Here is a 21,258-nt window from a genome sequence, read left to right on the forward strand (position 1 = left end):
AATGGACTGACATACTTGCAGACACTTATTGATGTACAAGGGTGGTCTTCTCCGCCCACCCGTTTTCCTTGATCCTGAAAATGAAAGTAATGGCGGTGGCGGTGAAAAGGCCAATACACAATCCAGTCGTGCCGTACTTGTCGTAATACCGCGAAACGGTGGCTCTGCGCTTGCGAATCATCTCAACACGCAGCCAGTATATCACGACACTATACACCAGGGCTGCGCACGCGACGAAGGTGAAGGCCCACGCGGATGCGAGACTGACGCTGTCACCAAAATTGAGCAGTGCAGCGGCAATCGAGCCGATGATGATGCTGAACTCGAGCCACGACAGGAAGGTACGTTCGGTGGCGAAGTACACCTTGGGCTCGACTCTGACGGGAACGTGGATACGTTTGCCTGGTGGCGCCTTGAAGCGCTTGACTTGCACCTGGCCGCCCTGTGGGTTGACGCCGCCAATGCTGCCATTTTGTGGGAGAGGATTGCTCGTGGGAACCTTGTGGAAGAGCTTGACGATCGCATCGCTGGCAACAAGAGCATGGTGTTTCGCGAGGAGTGGATAGTAATGCCACGATCCGCTACGGCGAGCTTCCTCGAGTTCGTTCTCGTGCTCATCGTCCTCGTAATCGGAGTCGTAGAGATACTCGTCATTATCCACTGGCCTGGCAGCGACACGCTCTTCCTCGTCCAAGGAGTTTCCAGGAGCAGCATGACCATTCTCGCGGTCATCTACTTCTTGAGCGCGATGGTGTTCATCGAGAGCGAGCCTAGCTGCCTTTAGACGGCGGGTTTGTTCGTCGTCGCCATCAACAGAGCCTTCGGTGAATGGTGTTGACTTGCCAGTGGCCTGTCCGTACTCAACGTCGGAATCGTCATCATCGTCATCGACGTCACTAGTCGAGTAGCTTGCCGTGTTTGCAGGACGTTCAATGCCAAACCGGTGAGTTATGGGCTTTCGAATGTCGACGTCCATTTGAGGCATCCAGAACGGCAGGAGGTCGATCCTGGAGGGAAACATGGTGGCGCATCCGTGAATAAACTTTGAGAACTTGGGTACTGCTTCAACGAGATGGCTCGATGTCAAATCACGAACCCATTGAGGTGGCTCTTGACCAGCTTGAGTCTGCAGCTTGACTTCGAGGACGGCATAAGGAAATAGTTCAACGTCCCCAGGAGGTAGTTGTGGGAATGGCCAATCAATGCCAATGTCCATTCGTCTCCAATTCTTGCCTGACCTTTGCTTTCCATCCATGTTGTCTTCACGGGTCATGGTGAGCTCGGTATCCAACGAGATACGCACTCGAGCATCGCCAGGAAGCTGGAAGGCGGTACGGTGATAGAAGGACCTGCAAACAGGTACCAATTTTCGGGTAACGACTCGGTACTGGATTTCTCGAGCGAGTTGTTCGAGGTCTTCGATCTCTTTGATGCTCTTTTTGCCTTCCTTTCTCATCTTCGCAAAGGCCTCCTCAACAGTCATCTTTCCAGCCAGGAATGCGTTGACGTTTTTCTCCTTCAGTGTGAATCGAGCCTTGACGGACTTCTCACCAGTCCAGTCTTCCCGATGGGTCTTCCGTTCGACGAAGATAGTCTCATTCTCCATGCCGCCGTACCATCGCAGACGAATGGCCTCGGCCCCCTCAGTCTTCTTTAGACGACCCATGTATAGTTCCCACGTCTCCGGGTTATCGTAGTAGATTGACGATATAGATGAATCCTTCTCTTCAAATTCTTTGTTGGCATTGAAGACTAAGACGGGTAAGTGCTTGAGGATGATGAGTTTGAGCTCGGTGATGTTATCTGGATGCACCCAGTACTTTGTTGTCTGACGGACGAAATTTTGTTGGCCACCGCCAGCAGAGCTATCGCCCTTGACGGGATGACCTCTGGTACGGACGAGATCGTAGAGTTTAGAGAGCTTGACGATGAAGGCATCGTAATTGTCTTGAAAGAAGGGTTTGGCCTTAAGCCTAGTAGCGAAAGAGGGTCGTAGGATCAGTTCAGTCTGCTTATCGTGCTTCTTGATGATTTTCTGGAAACCCGTATAGTTCAATTGGGTGAACTTGGCCAAATCGTGGACATCGGCGATAATGTCACTCAGATCTTGCTCAAGAAGGTCAAAGTCGTTCTCGAGGTCGCTATCGGTCTCGGAGTCGGAGGCGCCCTGTTGTTGTTCCTGACGGTCAAGAACGTGCTTGACCTCGCCCTCGCTTGACTTTATCCTCGAGATGATTTCCTGGCTCTTTAGTTTCTGAAATGTGTAGACCTTGTCCAACTCCGCCTCGAGCATCCGAATGAAGTTCGCTTCGTCATCGTCGGTCCATGGCTCTCGTTCTCCGCTCTTGCCATTAATGAAGGGCTTTTTGAGGGCGTTTTTCAGTTCATCGTAGGCAATGTAGTGCCAGTAGTAGTCCTTGATGAGGGACTGCTGCAGCTGTTGGCCGAATTTCATCGTGTGCTAGAGCGGAACCGCAAGCCGGAGCCTTTGACAGTGGTCCTCGGCAGCAACAATTCGCAGCACGACTGTAGCAGAGGTAAGGATTCGAGGTGAGGAAAAGAAATGCAAGACCAGAATACGTCAAAGGTGCACAGCAGCTGCAGAAGCTTCGTAACCCTGGAGCTCAAAGTCAGAAAAAGAATATCAGAACCCCGCCGCAGCTGCCATGCTGCATAGGTACCAGAAAGCACAGGTCCTGGCTGTTGGGTGGTAGGTTTCTGCGTAAGGGTGTTACTTTATCTCCCCTCTGGCAGCGGTGGTCGCGCGCCAATGGGACACGCGCATTGAGAACGTGGGTGTTGACTTTGCAGGGTGGCTTTGGAAACCATAATGAGCCTCTCGGTAAACCCCGCGGCGTCTCTTTTAGACCTCGATACAGATGAGACGGACCCAGGAAGTCTTTTTCCCTTTTTGACGTCGTTCCAACATGAACGCCTGTTCGTCTCGACTGGGATCAACGTTGGTGAGGTTGGATTGCTTCCTCCTGCTGCGAAAAAGATGCTTTTGATATGACACAGAATGACATGTACATATCAATGGACATCCACTTAGATCTATTGTCTGACGCGGTCATTTCTTCACCGAGGCTCCAGAGGCTTGAAACTTGTGCCCCTCATATCACATTAGGCCTCTTTCCACTTTGCTTTTGATGATCGCCTCATTTTCAAGCCTGGAAGGAAGTATCTTTGCTACGAAGTAATAACATCTGTCTGCTATGTCGCACAGTGGCTGGGAAAGCCAAGATTCTAGGTGAAATCATCGATTGGTTGGTTGTTGCTGACCCTTGCTGGTTCACGAATCATCCTCAGTGGCATTGGTGAATGAGTTGTTCAATTGTCTTACAATTTCCCTTATTATCACAAGCCTCACAGACAAACGCTGTGAGCAACTGACTCACAAGCCCAGCGGTCCAATATTCCACACTCAAGATCTTTGAGCAATCAATCGCTAATCTTCCTGAATAACTCCTCTTCAATAGGCAACCGCACTAACCAACTCAAGCGCAAGGCAGCCTCAGCGTCCTACAAGGCTATGCTTGTGGCTGTTATTTGACACACACTTCAATCATTTCACATCACATCCTCCTCGCCACATATAGAATCCTCAATGCTACTCAATACCCCATGTCCTTAACCTCACCATGGCCTCTCTAACCACTATGCCAAATCGAGGCTATACTCCAGATCTTCCGAATGAAATCGTCGTACTCATCATCCAGAAATGTCCGCGTGCTACATTGAAAAATGTACGACTGGCATCAAGAAGCCTGGCGCAATTGGCCGATCCATATCTATGGCGCAAAATCGTCCTGGTTCCCAACGATCAATGCATCCTCGGCTTCGTCAAGGCCATGAAACGATCAAAGGTTGCCCGTCATGTGACGAAGCTCACTTACGATGCCCGATTTGGCTCATTCTTCCACAGTATCAAGAACATCACACCGGACCCAGCACTGTCCTACACCAAAGCAGAGAAAGCTCAAGGCGAAAGGTTGCTAGAGAGAGCCGCTCAAGGTCGTTTTCAACCGTATGAAGATATGTCAGTGGAAGTCGCCATACTCATCAAAGCGCTCAGAATGCTGCCGAATTTACGCGAGATTCGCGTCTGGGATTACGAGGACACTCTGGAAATGCGAGGCGACTCCTCACAGCTCAAGGTCCCATTCTTCTATCACAAGATGTGTCAACTGGTTAAGATTGACCCTAAAGTGGTCAATTTCTGCACAATGGCAGGGAGTTCGGGTAGGTCCTATACCAAGGGTGTCCTGACCGCTGCATTCTCAGCAGGTAACCGACTTCACACCTTCAAGACGAGCAATGTCGATGGTCGAGCCTTGTTTGGGGTTGTCCCTATGAAGCCTGCCGTAGCACTCCAGCAATTGGGCATTTATCACGAGGTGATGGAAAACCTGCAGTCTCTCGAACTCGCTTTCCGGAACGATACACTCGTTACCACGGCAAATCACATTCAAGCACTTCAATCACTCCTCCGATCAGCAAAGAAGCTCAAACATCTCAGAATTCGCCTCACAGACTGCAGTGTCAGCCGATACCAATACTCTGACGACGAACTCATGTCTGATCTGGTGGGGCTTCTGGAAACTCCCACAGGGGGCTGGGTATCCCGATCTCTTCTGCCGCGGTTGGAGACATTGATCATTGATGCCTGCATATGCCACGATGAAGATCTTATGCAGTTTCTAAAGATTCACTCTTCCACGTTACGGCGATTGGAACTTTCAAACATCACTTTACTAGGTGGAGAGGATCGCCGAGAGTGCTGGGTCAAGTTGATCAAACACTTCAAGACAGATCTCAAGCTTGCCTTGATATCTTTCAGCGGGTGGTTCAGCAATGGCGGGCGCCAACAATGGTTCGTGGCTAAAGACAGTATCGGTGACAACAGATTGAAAGCAAGGGTGGAGAAGTATGTCGTTGACAAGTGCATCTGTGAATGTCCTCTGGAACATATCGCAATCAAGGCAAATCAAAGTGACGTCGAGAAGCCTGGCAACGGCGAGGAGTACGAAGGCGACCTCACCTGGACGATGGTGTATTCGAAACGTTTTGGTGATCAGATGGACTGGCAGTTGACGGTGCCTTCATTCGGAGTTCCTTCGACCGGAGCCGGATCCGCTGTGATCCCAGCCATCGATGAAATGGATGCTTTCGAGATTCCTTTTTCTGATGAAGTATGGGAGAGCGACAACTTGATCACCATGTCAGACGACGAGATGGCCGCCGCCGGCTTCACAATCGTTAATGGCGACCTAGCCACGAAGCAATCGCCGTTCGTCTACATCAGTAATGGCATTCATCCGTCTCCGCCTCCAGGACTGCCACTTCCAGAATATGGCACTTCAAGTGGGAACGGGTGGTCATATTCACCAGGTGTATCTACTCCAGAGCCTTCGCCACCACCTACGCCGCCATTGCAGAGCATCGTACCCGCCCCAGCCCTTCAACAATCTGCCCTCAAATCCATTTACATCTGATCAAACACGACTTACCACTTTTTGTGGACCAACGCGACATAGGTCGTGTCATCTCATACGACACTGATTCTAATTCTCGGAATTTTATGCATGACTCGCATGACATGACTAATGGGAGCAACATTGGAGCACTGGGTTCTGGCTGGATGGGGCTCAAAGCGACAGGGACATAGTTGGAACTGAGACGGTCGATTGACCAGAATGAACTGAGATGTGAAAAGGATTCATGATTGGGATTTCAGCATACTCTTTCCACGTATCGTAAGGGGACCAACTCGGGACATTGTCAGGCACCATAGCAGATACGGATTGGGCAATAAAAAAGCTGGTTTGATTTTCATAAGCGGCTCCTCGTCTCCACCACCCCAGTATCATAGTCATCGTGAGTGAGCATGAAAGCACATAAAGCAGGACTCACACACATGCGACCATAACAAAAAACAGAAGCGGCGGGCGCCCTTAGGTAGTGAAAACTCGCGATTCTTGTTAAAAGTTGACCCCAGTTTTCGAGCCTAGGTCCAATCTTTCATATCTGCGGTGTAGGCGCATAGTGCCGTCGATGACCAGTTCAAATCTCTTAGGACAATGATGAAAAAAAGATGAGCGTAAGCGGACATGTCTACTTCCATGCTGGAGATACATGGATGACTTAAAACCTGATCGTCTTCTGAGCCCTCATTTCTTTTTTGCAACTTGTGACCATTCATTGTGCTCAATTTGTTGCAAGAATCTGGCCAGTTTTCGATTTAACGGAAGAGGGCGCCCAATGTACAGTCCTCTGCACGTCCACAATTTGACCGCCGACCACAAACGTGACTGGTCTGCCCACGCCCTGCTTATTCCTGATGATGCCACAGTAAAACCACGCTGTAGACCCCCTACAACTCTCCGTCGGTTCTCATGAGGTCCTGCTGCTTGTAGGGCTCGCCCTTCAAAGAGGTCAAACCAGCACCTGGTTCGCATGTCATCCGTTGCTTTCCGTCTAAAGGTTGCGGACCCGGTCGCGGCAGCTTACTCTTATCAAACCCACTGATTGTTGCCGAATCCTTCAAAGCTTGCAGCAGGGTTGTCATCGTCTCCGGGGTCAGATCCTCAAAGTAATCATCATTGATCTGGACCATTGGCGCGTTCACACATGCTCCCAGACACTCGACTTCGAGTAAGGTGAATATCTTGTCCTCTGTCGTGTGACCTGAGTGGACACCGAGGAAGTCCTCGCAAGCCTTCATAATCTTGTCGCTGCCACATCCGCCCAACATGCAGGGTGTCGTCGTGCATACCTGCACAAAGTATTTGCCCACCGGCTCGCGGTTGTACATGGTATAAAACGTCGCAACTTCGTAGACACGCATTGGAGGCATTTCAAGTATGCGGGCGACTTCATTCATTACGCTGATCGAGGTCCAGCCATGCTGCCGCTGGCCTAGATCTAGCAGTGGCATTACTGCTGCCTTTTTGTATTGGGGAGGGTATCGTTTGGTGATCTCATCGATGAGGCGGAGATTGGTCTCATTGAACTTGAAAGGGATGTTCGGGTTGTTGAAGTCGGTATCGCGGTGCTGTTTTCCTGTCAGAGGCACGGTCAATCAACTCGCTAGGAGGCGTAACATACCACGTACAAAGCCTCGCTCCGCGATACGGGCGTGCTTGAGAACTGTCTGGGATGGAATGGTTGTCTGCAAGGAGCCTTGCAGACAGCCCTCGTGGCCTGGCGCACCAACTGAGGCACGAGCTTGGAAGCCATGGTGCGCTGTTGTTTGACCACGGCACGATTGGGATCTCTGGGATAAATTGCGAAGTCGAATGCTAGACGTACGAAGAGCTTCCACCAATCAAAGCCACAGGGATGTCAGATCGCAAAAGTACGTTACAAAGTCAAGAGATTCTCCGTAGCATTTTCTTCGGTGGTACATGCGGCATCAAAGCGCGATTCGTCGACCTCCGCAGTCAACACGGCGCTTCTCCACGCTGGCCAGATTGAAATACTTGTAACTTACGACGATGCTGCATTGAAACTTCCTTCCAACAAGGCGCTAGGATGAGGTTCTCGTCCCTGGTAAGCGCAGTCTTAGGACTGTGCATTACAGCATCAAGTGCCGAATCCAATCTCACCACACCACAAGGGACACAGAAGTTCCTCTCCGGCGACTTCGAGCCTCCTCAGGTATTCGAGAATACGAATGTCGTCCGGACCATCAACCTTGAGAGAGGCTACGTTCGAGAGACCACGAATGTTCTGATTACCAACACCGACAAGGAACCTCAGTCAGATTACTATGTCCCCCTCGACTATGATCTGGTTGGCAGAATAGGGGGCTTCGACGCCCGGGACAAGAAGAATGCTGAGCGAGGACCATTGGAAGTCACCGTTGCTGCATTGGCCAACGTTCTTGACGGTCAAGTTGACTCTCCCAAGTAAGAACACCTCAACAGCCTGCAATAGGAACTTGCTCACTGATCTACACAGAGCTACTCAATACTATATCATCCATCTCGACGAGCCCTTACCTCCCAAAGAGACCGCAACTCTATCCATATCCTACAATATCCTCGGTGCGCTGAAACCTCTGCCAGCATCCATCAAGCAAGAAGACAAACAATACCTCACGTACGATTTCTCTGCCTACATCGCGACGGCGTACACGACCATCAAACAGAAAACCAAAGTCAAGTTCCCTTCGGCAGACGTCCCAGAATACACAACCACAAAGGGACTGACTTCGAATGCGGACCCAGAGAAGCAAGGCTTATTCTTTAACTACGGACCATACGAGACGGCAAAGGTCCCAGTAGGCACCGTCTACCCAGTCACCGTCCGCTACGAGTTCAATAAGCCACTCCTTGTATGCAGTTTACTTGAGCGAGATGTCGAAGTCTCCCACTGGGGAGGTAACCTCGCGTCGGAAGAGCGATTCTGGCTCCGACACGATGGTGCCACACTGGCCAACCAGTTCTCCCGCGTATCCTGGAGCACACAAAGCTTCTACATCAACGCCGGTCAGCTGAGCACCTCGGCCCTACGAGAGCTCAAGGTACCCCTAAAACCAGGCAGCGTCGACCCTTACTTCACCGACGACATCGGCAACGTTTCGACATCACGGTTCCGACCGAACAACGTCCGCGAAGCCAGCCTCGAGCTGAAGCCTCGCTACCCTATCTTTGGTGGATGGAAATACAGTTTCCGTATCGGTTGGAACAACGCACTCTCTTCCTTCTTGCGCAAACCCAAGACCCCATCGGACACATACGTCCTGTCTGTGCCTCTACTCGAAGGGCCCAAGATGCCCGAAGGAATCCAGTACGAGCGTTTCGTGCTGCGTGTCATTCTCCCTGAAGGCGCTACGAACGTGCAATACCAAACCTACGGCGGCACTGGCGTCCCAACGCTCCACGCCGAACACAGCTTGCACAAGACTTTCATGGACACACTTGGTCGTACAGAGCTGAAGCTTTCTGCCAACAATGTTGTTGATGACGCGAGAGATATCACTGTCCTGGTGACTTACCAGTATACATTCCTTGCGGCTTTGAGGAAGCCTGTGACTATCTTTGCCAGTGTCTCGGCGGTCTTTGCCGTGGCATGGTTTGTCGGCAGTGTGGATACTAGCATTGGCAAGAAGAAGAGGTAGCGCTCGCGCTTCATAGTTGAGCACCGGTCTCGGTTGGGCTAGGTCACAATGTAGAATACCTGGGTTTTGCTGGCGATTTGACAGAAAAAGTGTTATCATAAAGGACAAAAACGGACAGCTATCATTCTGTGAATCATCCATGTAGTGCATTGTTCGTCCCATCGCTAACTTATTCCAAACCGCTCGCCGTTGAGTGATATCCAGAAGCTCCACGGCCAAAAAATCCTATGTCCAAACTTTGCAGCACAATCCCAATATGCCAGTCTCGCCAGTCCAACCTCTCCTGTCCCATCACCACCCAAAACAGCTCTTCATGAATCAACCAGTACATCTCTCCCTCGGATCCCGATATCCAAACCCCAAACCATCCATGAGTCTCCTCTCCCGATCCTGCCACGTATCCCCATCATCCCACTCATCGCCGTCTTTCCCCTCAGGAATCTTGCCCTTATATATTTCATTTATAGCATCTTTTCTCTTCGGCCTCGCCGCTTCCAGATCCAAAACCAATCCATTCCCCCGATCCCTCACTCCCGAGCTATCGAACTTCAACCCCCGAGTCTTAGCCACAAATTGCCTAATATCGCGCTGAAACGTCGTACCGCCTGACCATCCAAGTACTGCACACCCGACAGTCCGCCAACTCGAGATGATGATATCAACACGCCGATGGATATTCGGATTCTTGGCACCTTCCTCGGTAGCCTCAAAGTTCGGATCTTGCCACACACAAAGCGCCTTGTCAAGCGAGTCGAATCCATGGCCACGGTGACTCCCATGGTACGGCAACGTCGCTTGTCCACGATCAGTACTCGTAGTGTTCAGCGTCAAAGTATGCGTGATCCAGCCCTCGCCCTCGAGACTCCTCACGATATCAACGACTAGATTCGCCGTCTTATTCTCGTCACGATGAGACAGCACCACGTCGACATCGCCGCAGAGGTCCTTGCCTCTCCTATACCCGCCGACAATGACGCAGTCAACGTCCTCGTTTGTACCTTCCTGCTCGGGCTTGATGTCGAGTACAAGTCTGGCATGACGGGTGATCACATCGGAGATAACCTCGACTTCCGCGCGAGGGATCTTCTCGATGAACTCGTCGTAGTATTTCACGCCGATCTGCTGTACCCGAGTGAGACTAGCCCAGCCGAACTCGACGACATCATCTAGATCTTTCCAGCCGCGCTCAAAGTAGAACTTGCGCGCTGTTTCGGGTCCAACGCCCCATATGTTCCAAAACAGCTTCAGGTGCTGAAGGTCCGCATCGTTGTCGAGGTCGATGACATTTTGGATATGTCGATCTGTATCGTCTTCAGCTGAGGCAAACCACTCGCTCCAGAGAGTAGCTATCTTGGACTCGCAAGCTGGCAAGCGGGTGATCTCCTCCGGGTGCCGAATCTTATGTGGATACGCGGACAGACTGGCGATGGAACTCGAGTATGCGCGCACTCCGATGTCGTCGAGTGTCAGAAGACGGGCTTCTTTGATCTTGCTCAATTGCTCGATGAACGCTGCGTTGGGAGAGTGCATGGGCGTCGAACGGCAGCACGAGTATGCAGCGTTGGGTCCCGTGGCCCAATCTGGCAAAGGGGGAAGTGGGTTGGCTGCTAGGTCTTCGAACTCGGATGTCGTGGTGCGGTGAAGTTTGGGCGGGTGTTTGGTGGATTGCGGGCTGGTTTGGCCGTGGTCGCCGTATCGGCGGCGGGTTGGATAGGAGGTGGGTGTTGACGGTAGGGTGGCGGCTTCAGCTTTTGCGCGTTCCAGTATGGATGTGCAACTGGCCACATTGGACACTCTTGATGACGAGGCTGGGACGGCCGATGGACTGGTCTTGACGTATGAGGCTGTGTCTGCAAGAGCCTTCGGCGGCTTTTCGTCTTGTGGTGCGGCAGTGATCTTGGCGGTGTAGACAACGAACGGCTTGTACGGGACTAGATGGTCCTGTTTGATGCATGACTCCAGCCAGCCTAGCTTGAGAACGAGGACATGGTTGGTAAGATCCGGCCAGGAAAGATGTGGTTGTTGAGTATCGCTCACGGTTGCTACGGATAAGGTCGTGCTCGAGCTTGAACTCTCTCGTCTCTGTTCGGGTTTCACATCGTGCTCACTTCCTTCGAGCCTGGCTTTCTTCCGAGGAGGTTCTCCGCCTTCAGACTCTTCAGGGGATTTGACTTCCGGCAGGTCTGACTCTTCAGTCCATACTTCCTTGGCCCTCAGATCGAACGCTGCACGCTTCTTTTGACCAACCTTGCCTATGAACACTCTTGCTTCCGTAGCATTGTATGTCAAAGAGCCACCCAGCTTGAAGATCAGGTCTTCCCACTTGTGAAGGTCATCGGACTGCAGATGGCTTTGCAGGACGAAGACTGGTGGTAGAGACTTCAAGTCAAATGTCAAGGGTTCTTGTGATGACACTCCCATGTTGACGCTCTCAATCGCTATCCAAGAAAGTTCAATAATCAAAATCAGTAACAAAGCGCCCTGTACAAATGCGCGGCAAAGTTGATGTCAAGGCTGAACGATGGTGTCATGAAAGATGCAGAGTATCAAGTTGGGTCCGCTGCGCGATTTCTGCCATAGCGTTGACGCGCTACTAACAGCAACCGACAATAAAAGCTTCACTGTATGCAGAAAATAGTATATATACAGTGACGAGAATCACAGTATCGGTGGCGTCGCGACATAAACAGAATACATAAGTGAATGCGCCTTTGTCATTCCGATACGTCATTCCAATAGACAGCCTTGTCACGTGAACGCGACGGCAAGGCTGCGGTCACCAGGAGAACCCGGCACGAAAACCGATGTTGTCGACTATAATTCCAGCCCATCTCATACTGAAAGGAATGTCGCCGAGCCGAAAATGCTGAACTTCAACATAGCACACGATGGCTGCAAGAGCAAAAATCAACGCCCTCCGTGCGAGGTTGTCGGCGCGCATAGGCAAGCCAGCAATCGCAGTGGCCGCTCACAACCCCCTATCAGCCAAACTTGTAGCACAAACCTATGGCTTCGACGCCATATGGGCTAGCGGCTTCGAGCTCTCAGCCTCGTACGCCGTCCCAGACGCCAGTGTCCTCTCACCAAACATTCACCTTGAGATGACGCGCGCCATGGCCGAGGTTCAGGATCTACCTATAATCGCCGATCTGGATACTGGCTTCGGTAACGCCATCAACGTGGCCTACACTGTCCCACGCTACGAGGCGGCAGGTGTAGCCGCAATCGTCCTGGAAGACAAGACCTTTCCCAAAGACAGCAGTCTCCGGCCCGGAGGACGTCAATTACTAGTCTCAACAGAGGAATTTCAAGGCAAGATAGCCGCTGCCAAAGCGTCTTGCTCGATGCTGGTCATCGCACGCACAGAAGCACTAATCGCCGGCCTGGGACAAGAAGAAGCGATCCGGCGTGGTATCACGTACGTCGAGGCCGGCGCAGATGCGATATTGATCCACAGCAAACAGAAGACTCCTGATGAGATATTGTCCTTTTGTCAAGCTTGGCCAGGGACTGTGCCGTTGGTCATTGTGCCGACGAGTTATCCACAGCTCTCGTTCGATGAGATAGCAAAGCTTACCGATAATAAGGTCGGTCTTGTCATTTGTGGCAATCATGCTATTCGGGCGGCGGTCAGTGCTATGCAACGTACGCTCGCTCAGATCGTCGAAGAGAACGGCATTGCAGGCGTCGAGGGTGAAATAGCGCCAGTATCTGACATATTTGAACTTCAAGGAGATGCTGCGATGCGTGAGCTGGAAAGGAAGTTTCTGCGCTGAGCATTGTTCATATATTATAAGCATTTGCAACATACGATATGTCATTCAAATTTCGAGGCTGTACTCCACCTTGATCTACCTCAAACAATATGTTCATTATGGCTTCAAAAGGACGTAATCTCAGCAACGCTGAGCAAGCGGACCTTATCTTCTATCCTTCTAAACTCTCCTGCGTACACTCGTTTCCTTATTTCTGACTGCATGGAGACGTATGCCACCCAATACTACACATGCATCGTTCCCTCGCCTTCGCTGCTCACCCGAGGAAGCTTATTTGCTGACAAGTTCATGTCATCTCTTGAAACAACAATACCATTCGATGTTGTTTGTTGGCTCGGATGGTTGAACAGGTTTGTTGGAGACGATCGGTGGTCTCCATTTATGGAATAGGCTCATAAGAGCCACCAGACTTGTGCTGTGCGCGGTTGGAGAAGAGAAAGTAGAGAATCATTCCGACAAGTGGGAATAGAAGGACGACAAGGATCCAAAGGAGCTTGTGGCTAGCTGGACGAGTCGATTGGAGAACCTCGACTGTTGCAGTACAATCAGTTTGCCGTTTCGTGACATTGCTATACGAGGAGGTGGTTACATACCGATGACAATAATATCGAGGATCAAGATGATCAATCCAGCTATGCCACCGCCAGTGCCGTAACCGATATTGTTGTTGTTGTGGTGGTGGCCCAAAGTTGTTAAGGCATCACCAGAGACAGGAGCGGCGGAAGCGAGAGTCAAGCACAAAGAGAGGATGGGGAGGAGGATGTTTTGCAACATTGTATTTGATTGTTATCAAAGTTGTTGGATGGGATAGCAAGGTCTGCAGGTATGGTGCTGGGGCTCGAAAGAAGGGAGAGGGCACACGAGAGAAGGCGCAAGAGGTGGAGGGGTTATCAATGAAAGTAAATCGGTGCCTGTTCAAGATCGGCTTGGAAAAGTACGTAAACCATGTGACGTCACATGGAGTGATTTGCAAGAAAGTACCGGAGCACGCCGAGGTACGATGAGAGTATCTTATCGTAGGAAAGGCCGCCTGCAAGCGTACCAGCCATGCACACCGAGTATCTGCGCGGTGTCTGTAGTACTTTATGTCGACAGGAAGAGACGATATGTTCAGTTACTCTCACAATTACCATGGCTGCTGCATACTCCCGTCATTGAACATCCCACTCATTGGCCCGAGATCATCCAGACCAAATTGTGCATCGGGCATCTGAACGAACATGGTCAGCAAAATTTTCAACAATCACAACGTCGCCTCACTTACCATAAAGTCCCACTCCTCCCCAAAGTCGGCCGGTGTGATCAACGAAAACGGGTCCAGAGGATCTGCCTCGTCCTGGCTCCGTGCCTGGGCTGCCTTCTCCTCAAGTATAGGCAGCACCGTGTCCATAGCCTCTTCCGCAGCCTTGACAAGTAACGCTGCATGGTCCTCCTCGTTGACTCCTCGCATGATCATTTTCAGTAGTGTGCAGATCATGGATGAGAATAAATAGCCCTTGATGTTTGTCTCGCCGTCCTTAATGCTTTCCAAGCACATTTTCTTCGTGTCGAAGATAATGGCGAGGAGGTCTGGTCGTACGGTGGTCAAGCTTTCCTGTTCTTGCAGCTGTGCTCGAGCTTCGGCCGCAACAATGATTGCGGCCTGGAATATACACCCTCTCCCCACGACAAGACGCTGCAGACAGTCCGGATCCGCGGAGTTTTCTCCACTGTTGGCCAGACCTAATAGAGCTGAAGAAGGCTGAAATAGACTATACCAGATCTTGAGCAGGGTGTCGATCAGGGTTCTCCGGGAGAACTCAAAGGTCTTGTCTTTGATCGAATTTTCGTACCAGGGAATGTGGAGACTCGAGATGTAGCGTAACATGAGTAAGTCGACCATCCGAAAGGCAAACTGGAAACCCGGGCCACCAGGCTGTTTGCTGGCTTGCTGCAGAGCTCGACACACGCCCTTATATGCCGCTCTCAGCTCTTCATCCAGTGGAAGCATCGCTTCGTACCGAGAGTGAGTGTGAAGGTCGTTCAAGTACTTGACAACAGCAAGGCGTATAGGAAATGTCTTGCGAAGAGCTCTGGCGACGGACACTTGGGTGAAGGTGTGGTCCGGCTTTGGTCCGGTGTCCGTACTCATCAGTTGTTCATCGTCAAAATTGCCTGGCATCCTGGTGTTAAAGTCGTCCAGAGAAATCAGTGGTGGCGCCCCCGAGGTCATACTCGATTGCAAGGCAACCTCCAAAATTGTATTCCACACTCTACGGCGCATCTCAGTTGCGAAGAGCGACTTCTTGGGCAGGTCCTCCGGATCTCTGTGCAGACCCATGTACACCGCGGTCCTCAAGAGCGATCCGGCAGATATCCAGACCAAATCGGCTCCGACGCTTGATTTTTCGCGGGCAAGTAAAAGAAGTGTTTTGGTCTGCAGGGATTGAAGGGTCAGGTGTGACTTGAATGCAGGTGCAGAGAACCAAGTCTGACCTTCGCAGACCCACCTGACAGCGCTGTCCCGTAAAGAGGTGTCACCATCGGCGGCTTCTACCCCAAGAGCAAGCACCAGCTTTACCTGCACGAGGAACGACATGTCCGGCCGGACACCAGGCATCCAGAGCGCCTCATATGCTTTTCTAAAGGTAGGAACGTGCAGAACCCGGTAGACCGTTTCATAGGTATTGAGATAACAATCCAGCAGCTTGTCCGCAAGCTCCTTCGGAGGTAAATCCATTGTGGGGGTGGTAGGCCATGCTGGAACACTGTTTGACTTGATTGATCTTCCCAGAGTCTTGCAGGTCTCCATTTTCATGAGCACATTGGACGGGTTTGTTCGCAAGTAGGATTCGAACAGGTCAAAAATGTCTCGAAACTGATCTTTGGTTAGTGGTGGAAGAAGCACGCATCGGGCCATGAGCTCACGCTGTCACACCCGTTCATCCAATGGCTTTGACCGAAGAGACGCGACTTATGGATGACGAGGCGTCCCCGAATCTGGGGTCGACCAAAGAAATCGTCTTGGTCCTTCCTGTGACAGAGCTCAGCTGCACCTGACGTTGCAGGACCCGTCTCGTAGTCTTCATTCACCACAGACAGCGTCCCGGGAACACGGCTAAGTCCAGCCCTGCCATTTTGGACAGTTGTGATGGCGATACTCGCAGCAGATGGCTCGCTGCCGGGAGTCCGCGAGTTCGATGAGCCCGGAAGAGTTGTGAAAGAGTAAGGTCCTGAGGCGACGGGCGATCTTATGCTTATGTTGGAGTCGTCTTCGTAGAACGTTGAGGTATTCACGAAACTCGATTTGGAAGATTGTGGTTGAGGTTGGAGAGGAGGGTCTTCCGAAACACAAGGCTCGGTGCTTGTACGTAATGGAGGGTAGTCTTCATAGACACAATCCTCCCTGTTGGCACGCACACAATTGTTGCACGGCAGTTCTCGATTGCACCTTTGCTTGCGCCTTCTGCAAAGAGTGCATGACCTGTGGATGTTCTATCAGTACCAAAAGATCACACCAGTGGGACAACATACACAGCTGGCCTCCGACGCTGACGCTTGGGTTGTGCCTCAGTCATAGTCTTGGCACATGGAGCACACTTTCTTCCACTGTCTCCGCACTTGTGGTTGCCTATCTCAGTGAGCAGGCAGGATATGTCGGTCCGTTCACGCTTCAATGGGAGGATGGGAGTGTGTTCAATTTGAGGGAGATGGAGGTCGGAGGATGGACGGGAAATTGAGGAGACTCGGAGTTTGCACAAGCTGCATTTCTTGCTCTATGCGCCGCAATGTACCGAGCTGTCGCGGGGGGCCTGACCGGAATGGCTCGTGATTTGTTGCTTTTGGCGAAAAGCTCTTTTATCTCCGCATCAAAAGTGGTCTCCGACAGCCTGCAGAAGCCCGAGCGCCCCCAAGAGACCGAGACAAGCCAAAGGGCAATCGAATGCCTCGTCGGCCATAACGATGTATATATACACAGTGCTCTTTCGCAGGGCTCTTGATTGATAATGAAACCTGCTCGTAGCAACATCATCCGCCATCTTACCATTTTGAGACTCATACGCCGACTTACCTTCCTCTACCATGGCAATTCCAGCTTCAGATAGGACAGACCGGCTGCCGTCTTCGGCCGGTACGCCAGCTGTGGAAGATTCCATGGCTGGGGCTGACTTGGAGAAGGCGCCAGTCGACCCTGTCAAAATTGGGCCAGCGCCGGATGGCGGTCTCGAAGCCTGGCTAGTGGCTGCTGGTGCAGCCTGCGTCTTGTTCAGCAGCTTGGGATATGCAAACGCCTTTGGGTGTCTTCCAAGAATACTACATAACACATCAGCTGCGCGACAAGCCTCCTGACGACATTTCTTGGATCGGTTCATTGGCGGCTTTCCTCCAATTTGCCATAGGCGCCGTCGCAGGCCCATTGTTCGATCGTTACGGCTCTTGGGTATGACCTCATGCCCAATTGGTGCCTGGATAGGCATGCTAACCGAGATGGCAGATCATCCGCCCAGCCTCGCTCCTGTACGTGTTTGCCATGATGATGACGAGCCTTTGCGATCAGTATTGGCACTTCGTCCTTGTTCAAGGCGTCCTCATGGGCTGCTCTATCGGCTTATTGCTTTTCCCTTCGATCAGCGCAGTGTCGCAATACTTCGACAAGAAACGGGGAGCTGCCTTGGGTTTGGTGGTAGCTGGATCCTCTATCGGCGGAATCGTCTTCCCCATAGCACTGTCAAGGCTCTTGAATGCCTCATCCCTCGGCTTTGGCTGGTCATTGAGGATTATTGGGTTCGTCACAATGCCTCTCTTGAGTTTTTCATGTGTGGTCATCAAAGCTCGACTACCACCAAGGAAGACCAAGTTCTTCTTGCCAGCGGCTTTCAAACAAGCGGACTTTTCGTTTTTAGTCCTGTCGCTTTTCTTCATGTTTCTGGGCATGTTCACTCCGCTGTTCTACATACCCTCTTATGCAGTGTCAAGAGGCATCAACAGCACGCTGGCCTCATATCTGCTCGCGATACTCAACGGCGCCTCAACATTTGGTCGTATCATACCCGGTATACTGTCAGACAAGGTAAGTGCTCTCAAAAGCTGCCTCAATGTTGGCGGGCTTCTCATCATTCTCTCTGTGTCCAATGGCACATTCTCGAGACTAACGAAATTTCAGGTCGGGAAATTGAACATGCTGTCGATCGGAAGCATCATTACTGGCGTTGTCATCTTCTGTATGACTAAAGCGGAGTCCGTCGCCGGGTTGGTGTTGTACTCGATTGCCATTGGATTCTTCTCGGGCACACTCATCTCTGGAGCTTCCGCAGCTCTCAGCATCTGTCCCGAAGATCCACGCGATATGGGAAGTTTTTTTAGGTCAGGGCTTAGCTGTCGGTTCTCTCGCAGCCCTCATCGGGCCACCAGTGAATGGAATTTTGATCAGAACATCTGGAGGGTATCTTCAACTCTCAATCCTGTCTGGTGTCATGTGTCTTGTCGGTGGCGTCATTTGCTTTCTGACCAAACTCACAACGCCGAAGGGACTTTTGGGAAAGACATGAGAACTAGGCCTGACATGACTGCGAGGCTCGAAGTGGTCTGACATCGATACAGTTCGAGAAAAGGAAATGTGTTGACGAAGAGGCGGAAGGTTGTTGACGATGAACGTTTTCATCTTGGGCTTCGGTCTTGGCGCTGAGGCGGAACTCACGATAAGCGGTTTAGGCTCACTAGGCTCACTAGGCCAAGTACAGGGGTTTCTAGGCACACTCCAGGCCTCAAAATTGGCTTTACCGGGGTTTATTATTGTACATCTAGGTAGGTCAGAATACCTTACTCACAACTATGCTTTCAATTAACCTTGCTCCGTCCTTGTTCATGCCCTTCCTCATTCTCCTCATCAATATGCCTATACCATCCCGAACGCTCTCTCACGCTCTCCTCTCGCATCATTCCCAAGTCCTTTGTTACACTGAGTACCCAATGCCCAACTTCCAGCACGAATGAAACAGACCTTTTGTACGGGACTAATGTCTCCCGCACCACGCCTGGTCTTGGCTGAGCTCGATTTTGACTCGTACGTATTGTACAGATCGAGCAAAGAGGGCGAAGCATATTCCTGGTCAAAAGCCGTGCTCGACTGGGTCAGCATCTTCTCCGTCACGCGGTGCCAGAACGTTGCATTCAAGGGCGACGTCGACGGCCAAGGCACGCCCCTTCCTGCAACGGCATTGGAGTCTACTCCGGCTTCGCCTCCATCAACTTCATTGGCGTACTCTTTTCGAGTGTCGTACTCAAACTCCCAGACGGGTTTCTTCCAGGCCAGACTGTTTGAAATGTTGGCAATGTATGTCTGAGCCCCCATGACAGAGAAGGTTTTTGCATCAACCTGGTAGACGCGGTAGCCGGAATTGAGGCCTGTCAAGGGAGTGATCGAAGGTCCGATATACGAGACCTGCAAAGGGCTGTCGAAGTCGACTAACGTGGTGTCCCTCAGCGTAGAAGGCTTACCGGTATCGGAGCCTGTTTGTAGAGAGGAAGGCAGGAAATCGTAGAAGATTTGCAGCTGATCCTGATGCGTGTGCCTGGGTGCACATTAGTCACTATTGCGCAAGCACATATGGTTTGGGCAATGCTCACCCAAAGAAAATGGCAGCAATCGTTGCAGGCGAAAAACGCCGTACAATTGAGTAGAATAACGCAGTCGGATTTGGCAAGGGCGCACTGCCATCATAACCGGAGAGGACATGCGCGATGATCCAGGCTCGCTGACCTCTTCTCTCGCACGCTGAGAGCTCATCGGCAAGCCATTTCAGGATCCCGGAAGGATCTGGATTCGAGACGTTGACATAATTGAAGATGTTAGCTTTATACCAGAAGTCCGAGTTCAGAGAGATGACACGGAGTCCCTGGGCAGTAGTCGTGGCGTATGCACCATAATGAGTTTTGGCGAACTCTGCCTCCGAGTCATTGAGCCAGGAGTGCCTCGACCACAACGACGATACGAGATCGTAGTTCCATTGATGGATGTTGCTGCTAGAGTTGCTTGGGTCAATATCCATTGAATGCGGCAAATTGTAGCCAGTTGGGAGTGAATCATGATTGCCGAGTGCGGCATATACGGGCGTCTTTCCAAGCATCTTCTTGAAAACTAGATAGGTCATTTCTTCCTCGTAGGCGACATAAGCCTGGGAGAGCACGTCTTCAGCGTCGTGCGACACAATATCTCCGGTGAAAATAGTGAAGGCAAGCTCGTCCATGTCAACGAAGTCGGGCATATCGCTGAACGCCGAAAGCGCCAGATCTGCTGGTGAATCGCAGAAGAAAGATCCGAATCGTGATGCAGGTTGAGAAGCATTACTCCGATACGTCAACAGGTTGTCATTCTGGGAGTAAGGGCGACAACAAAGATAGCCCGTACAGTTTGCCTCCGATCCGATGTCATAACGAGGGTCCAGATGCCAGTCCGAGAGATGAAGTACATCGAAGGTCTCGCCGGAAGGCTCAGGTGCAATCTCGGCTGTCTCTGGCTTCGGGTCGAAGTAAAGACTCTCGTCAATCAGCATAGGCGGCAGCGCTTCGCAAAGGGGATACTGTATTGAGCACACAGTGTACATGTCACCAGTTGTAAGGCTCATCTTCGCGAACATCTGTGCAAGGTATGGTCCGAAGGAAGCGACACCGCTAAATTCGGACTCGCACGAAGATGCTCGGATGTTGGATTTGATGAGAGGCAATACATTGCATGCTTTGATCAGTACATTCGTGAAGACCGACACTGATTGGCTGATAGCTGCCACATGCAGCAATTGAGTTGCAGCCAGGCATTTGGAGCAGTTGTCTGGGTAGAAGGACGTGTTATTGATGGCCAGTAGCTCGCTCGAAAGTGAGTCCTCGATTTGCGACTCGGTGAACGGCGTGATCGGTGGCGGGATTGGCGATGTCTCGTCATAGTCAGGCACTGGCCCCGTGCCGTTGTAGAAGAGTGTAATAACATCGCTCGCAATGATATTTGTATGGTTCGGGTTCAACGCCACGGGGGGTTTGATGAATGGTGATTGAGCATTTGATAGAGTCGGCGCGAACGCTGCAACAAGAGAGGTGTGCTTCAGGATCATCCAGTACCCGAGAAGGGCACCCAAGGAGGTGAGGAACATGAAGAGTGTCGACCTGAAAATTGATCCAAACCTTGAAGTTGCCGGCATTGATAGTGTGAACCAGAGTTTTCGGCGTTTTGACCGTTTTCCTTCCGGATGTCAATCAGTCAATGAAAGATCAATCCCACCAGATTCGACGAAGACTGGTTGGGACATATTATCTCAAGTCGAGTGCGAGTAAAGATGAGGTTTTGTTGCTGTTTTAGGATGTATTATTCGTACTTTTGAGGACGGC

General features: G+C 51.3%; 10 protein-coding genes across 10 annotated transcripts; 4 read left to right on the forward strand and 6 right to left on the reverse strand.

The window, feature by feature from the left end:
• Positions 1–25: 25 nt before the first annotated feature.
• EDD37DRAFT_658099 (VTC domain-containing protein) lies at positions 26–2,455 on the reverse strand (the record flags this gene model as incomplete). Its single annotated transcript, XM_062818945.1, has 1 exon — positions 26–2,455. The coding sequence occupies one exon, from the start codon at positions 2,453–2,455 to the stop codon at positions 26–28; it is 2,430 nt and encodes an 809-aa protein (XP_062669418.1).
• A 904-nt stretch (positions 2,456–3,359) lies between these two features.
• EDD37DRAFT_426951 (uncharacterized protein) lies at positions 3,360–5,934 on the forward strand. The gene has a single exon (XM_062812633.1). It carries the CDS (start codon positions 3,642–3,644, stop codon positions 5,493–5,495), a length of 1,854 nt encoding a protein of 617 aa, XP_062669419.1. The 5' UTR covers positions 3,360–3,641; the 3' UTR covers positions 5,496–5,934.
• Positions 5,935–6,373: 439 nt separating this feature from the next.
• On the reverse strand, positions 6,374–7,239 carry EDD37DRAFT_609749 (NADH dehydrogenase flavoprotein 2; the record flags this gene model as incomplete). The annotated part of the gene is made up of 2 exons (XM_062815157.1): positions 6,374–7,054; positions 7,108–7,239. The coding sequence occupies 2 exons, from the start codon at positions 7,237–7,239 to the stop codon at positions 6,374–6,376; spliced, it is 813 nt and encodes a 270-aa protein (XP_062669420.1).
• Positions 7,240–7,475: 236 nt separating this feature from the next.
• On the forward strand, positions 7,476–9,124 carry EDD37DRAFT_591836 (dolichyl-diphosphooligosaccharide-protein glycosyltransferase; the record flags this gene model as incomplete). Its single annotated transcript, XM_062814523.1, has 2 exons — positions 7,476–7,891; positions 7,965–9,124. Exons 1-2 carry the CDS (start codon positions 7,534–7,536, stop codon positions 9,122–9,124), a joined length of 1,518 nt encoding a protein of 505 aa, XP_062669421.1. The 5' UTR covers positions 7,476–7,533.
• Positions 9,125–9,442: 318 nt separating this feature from the next.
• On the reverse strand, positions 9,443–11,960 carry EDD37DRAFT_650629 (DNA polymerase IV; the record flags this gene model as incomplete). The annotated part of the gene is made up of 2 exons (XM_062818271.1): positions 9,443–11,562; positions 11,927–11,960. 2 exons carry the CDS (start codon positions 11,958–11,960, stop codon positions 9,443–9,445), a joined length of 2,154 nt encoding a protein of 717 aa, XP_062669422.1.
• EDD37DRAFT_666282 (Phosphonopyruvate hydrolase complex with Phosphonopyruvate and Mg++) lies at positions 11,806–12,900 on the forward strand (the record flags this gene model as incomplete). Its single annotated transcript, XM_062819265.1, has 1 exon — positions 11,806–12,900. Exon 1 carries the CDS (start codon positions 12,013–12,015, stop codon positions 12,898–12,900), a length of 888 nt encoding a protein of 295 aa, XP_062669423.1. The 5' UTR covers positions 11,806–12,012.
• Positions 12,901–13,279: 379 nt separating this feature from the next.
• On the reverse strand, positions 13,280–13,674 carry EDD37DRAFT_609753 (uncharacterized protein; the record flags this gene model as incomplete). Its single annotated transcript, XM_062815158.1, has 2 exons — positions 13,280–13,431; positions 13,494–13,674. The coding sequence occupies 2 exons, from the start codon at positions 13,672–13,674 to the stop codon at positions 13,280–13,282; spliced, it is 333 nt and encodes a 110-aa protein (XP_062669424.1).
• A 124-nt stretch (positions 13,675–13,798) lies between these two features.
• On the reverse strand, positions 13,799–16,709 carry EDD37DRAFT_427703 (uncharacterized protein). The gene is made up of 4 exons (XM_062812635.1): positions 16,414–16,709; positions 15,808–16,363; positions 14,165–15,757; positions 13,799–14,110 (listed from the first exon to the last, which is right to left on the reverse strand). Exons 1-4 carry the CDS (start codon positions 16,455–16,457, stop codon positions 14,027–14,029), a joined length of 2,277 nt encoding a protein of 758 aa, XP_062669425.1. The 5' UTR covers positions 16,458–16,709; the 3' UTR covers positions 13,799–14,026.
• Positions 16,710–17,161: 452 nt separating this feature from the next.
• EDD37DRAFT_658103 (major facilitator superfamily domain-containing protein) lies at positions 17,162–18,428 on the forward strand (the record flags this gene model as incomplete). Its single annotated transcript, XM_062818946.1, has 4 exons — positions 17,162–17,320; positions 17,375–17,950; positions 18,044–18,233; positions 18,274–18,428. 4 exons carry the CDS (start codon positions 17,162–17,164, stop codon positions 18,426–18,428), a joined length of 1,080 nt encoding a protein of 359 aa, XP_062669426.1.
• Positions 18,429–18,594: 166 nt separating this feature from the next.
• Positions 18,595–21,250, reverse strand: EDD37DRAFT_631897 (sphingomyelin phosphodiesterase). The gene is made up of 2 exons (XM_062816677.1): positions 19,507–21,250; positions 18,595–19,451 (listed from the first exon to the last, which is right to left on the reverse strand). The coding sequence occupies exons 1-2, from the start codon at positions 21,069–21,071 to the stop codon at positions 18,776–18,778; spliced, it is 2,241 nt and encodes a 746-aa protein (XP_062669427.1). The 5' UTR covers positions 21,072–21,250; the 3' UTR covers positions 18,595–18,775.
• Positions 21,251–21,258: the final 8 nt, after the last annotated feature.

Source organism: Exophiala viscosa (assembly GCF_022695815.1).
Source record: "Exophiala viscosa unplaced genomic scaffold EDD37scaffold_6, whole genome shotgun sequence".
Classification (NCBI taxonomy): domain Eukaryota; kingdom Fungi; phylum Ascomycota; class Eurotiomycetes; order Chaetothyriales; family Herpotrichiellaceae; genus Exophiala; species Exophiala viscosa.